Below are 1,969 nucleotides of genomic sequence, written 5' to 3' on the forward strand. Positions count from 1 at the left end.
ACACATACACATGTGTGAGTGTATGCAATGATACGCACATACACCCATGTGTGTGTATGGCATTGCATGCATACACACAGGCGTGCGTGTACGATTGTGCGTGAAAGACAAGATACATTCAGCTCAGTCTAGCTGCCATGACAACCACTCGATGTGCTGATGAAGGGGGGCAACAAGGTAATTAACGTAGGGTTTAGGGCTTTAGGTTGGGCTTGCGCATCACATTCACTTACACATCCAACTGCAAGCATATGCACGGGATCAATCGGTTCATCAGAGAGGTGCGTACAAACATACACACAAAGTGTGTAAACGTACATCTGCAAGGTCGCACATTACTTTTTTCAGATAGAATGGGGTAAGTTCCAAGGCAGATATTAAATACTTTTAGGGTATGGTTTAGGGGGTTTGGGGTTTTAAGGTTTAGTTTAGGGTTTGAGGGTATAGAATTTTAGCTTTTAGAATTTTAGGATTTAGGGTTTAGATTTTAGGGAACTAGACGAGTGCATAGAAGTATGGTACACTATGCGCAGTACTTGGTACAGATGAACGAATGAACCACACGCTGCAACAACAGCTACACTTCATTAACCTCATGAGACGATTCAGGCAAGGCTACTATATGCACAAGACACCTTGGAATATCATACACATACATATACTATACTTGCATACAATACACATACACACTCCTATCGACATGTGCACACACACACCCACACACCTACACACTAACACACCTACAGCCCACACACTTACACACACATACACACCACTATCGACATGTGTACCTACACACCACACACCTCCACACTCCCACACACCTCATCAGACTCACCTGAGGAACCCTCGCTGTAGTGCCATGCCCACAGCCGAGTAGGGCGTTGAGTTGCGGAAGGAGAAGGTGTTCATGATATGCGCTGCTCTCCCGTGCAAGACAGCCAGCGCCTCTTTATCCGCTGCAAGCGACGGGCCTTCTTGTGGGCGTGGCAATTGAATGCGTATGAGTTGGTGAAGGTGGATATGCGAGGATGTGTCTGAGCGTGTGTGTGTGTGTGTGTGTGTATGTGCAGGCATGTATGGAAGTATGGGGTGCAAATGACTATGTGTGCATATGATACGTGCAAGTGTATATATTTATTAAGTGTATATATTTGATTATATTGCGTACATGCATATATGTGTGTGTATGTGTGTGTATAACAATAATAAATCATTCTCGTTCGACATGATGCAGTATCTAAACCCTCACACGTGACACAAAGTGCACGTCGAAAATAAGCAAACATGTACCTCAGGAGAGAGAACCAAGGTATGTACATATACAACTAAACATATATACGTATACATGTAGATAAATACGCTTACACATATATAACTAAATACGTCTCTACACATGTAATTTACTATATATGCACATATGTAACTAAATACATACGTACACACGCAACGTATACCCGTAAACACATACAACCATTCAACCTCCGCAACCACGTGACCTTACTTGTCTCCAGCGCAGGAGCGCCATCGCGGAGACTCTGTTCGTGTTCGATGATGTCTGACAGCTTAGCGAGCGGTGACAGATTCAGCAGAGAGTGTTCATCTTCATACATGATACGAGCTACTACACCCGCTACCTCTAGCAGCTCAGTGTTCCATCTGTGGGGCATGGACAGGGCGTTGAAGTTTAGGTTGGTATACATCTACGTGTATGTATATATGTATATATGTTGTGTATATGCATAAATGTATGTTTATGTATATGTATATGTATATGTATATGCATATGCATATGTATATGTATATGTACATGTACATGTACATGTACATGTAAATGTAAATGTAAATGTAAATGTATTGTATATGTATATATATATATGTATATGTATATATATATGTATATGTATATGTATATGTATATGTATATGTATATGTATATGTATATGTATATGTATATGTATATGTATAT

General features: G+C 40.8%; 1 protein-coding gene across 2 annotated transcripts in view; it reads right to left on the reverse strand.

Moving 5' to 3' along the window:
• SARC_11995 overlaps positions 1-1,703 on the reverse strand; it is a gene marked incomplete at both ends in the record, with an annotated part of 8,954 nt that extends 7,251 nt beyond the window's left edge. The window contains 2 exons of one of the 2 annotated variants that reach the window (XM_014293907.1): positions 839-974; positions 1,505-1,703. In XM_014293907.1, the coding sequence (XP_014149382.1) occupies positions 839-974; positions 1,505-1,703 (335 nt within the window). Of the gene's footprint in view, positions 1-838; positions 978-1,504 lie in introns of both variants that reach the window. The other variant, XM_014293908.1, reaches the window with a different exon arrangement.
• Positions 1,704-1,969: the final 266 nt, after the last annotated feature.

The sequence above is a fragment of the Sphaeroforma arctica genome (assembly GCF_001186125.1).
Source record: "Sphaeroforma arctica JP610 unplaced genomic scaffold supercont1.2000, whole genome shotgun sequence".
NCBI classification, from domain to species: Eukaryota; class Ichthyosporea; order Ichthyophonida; genus Sphaeroforma; species Sphaeroforma arctica.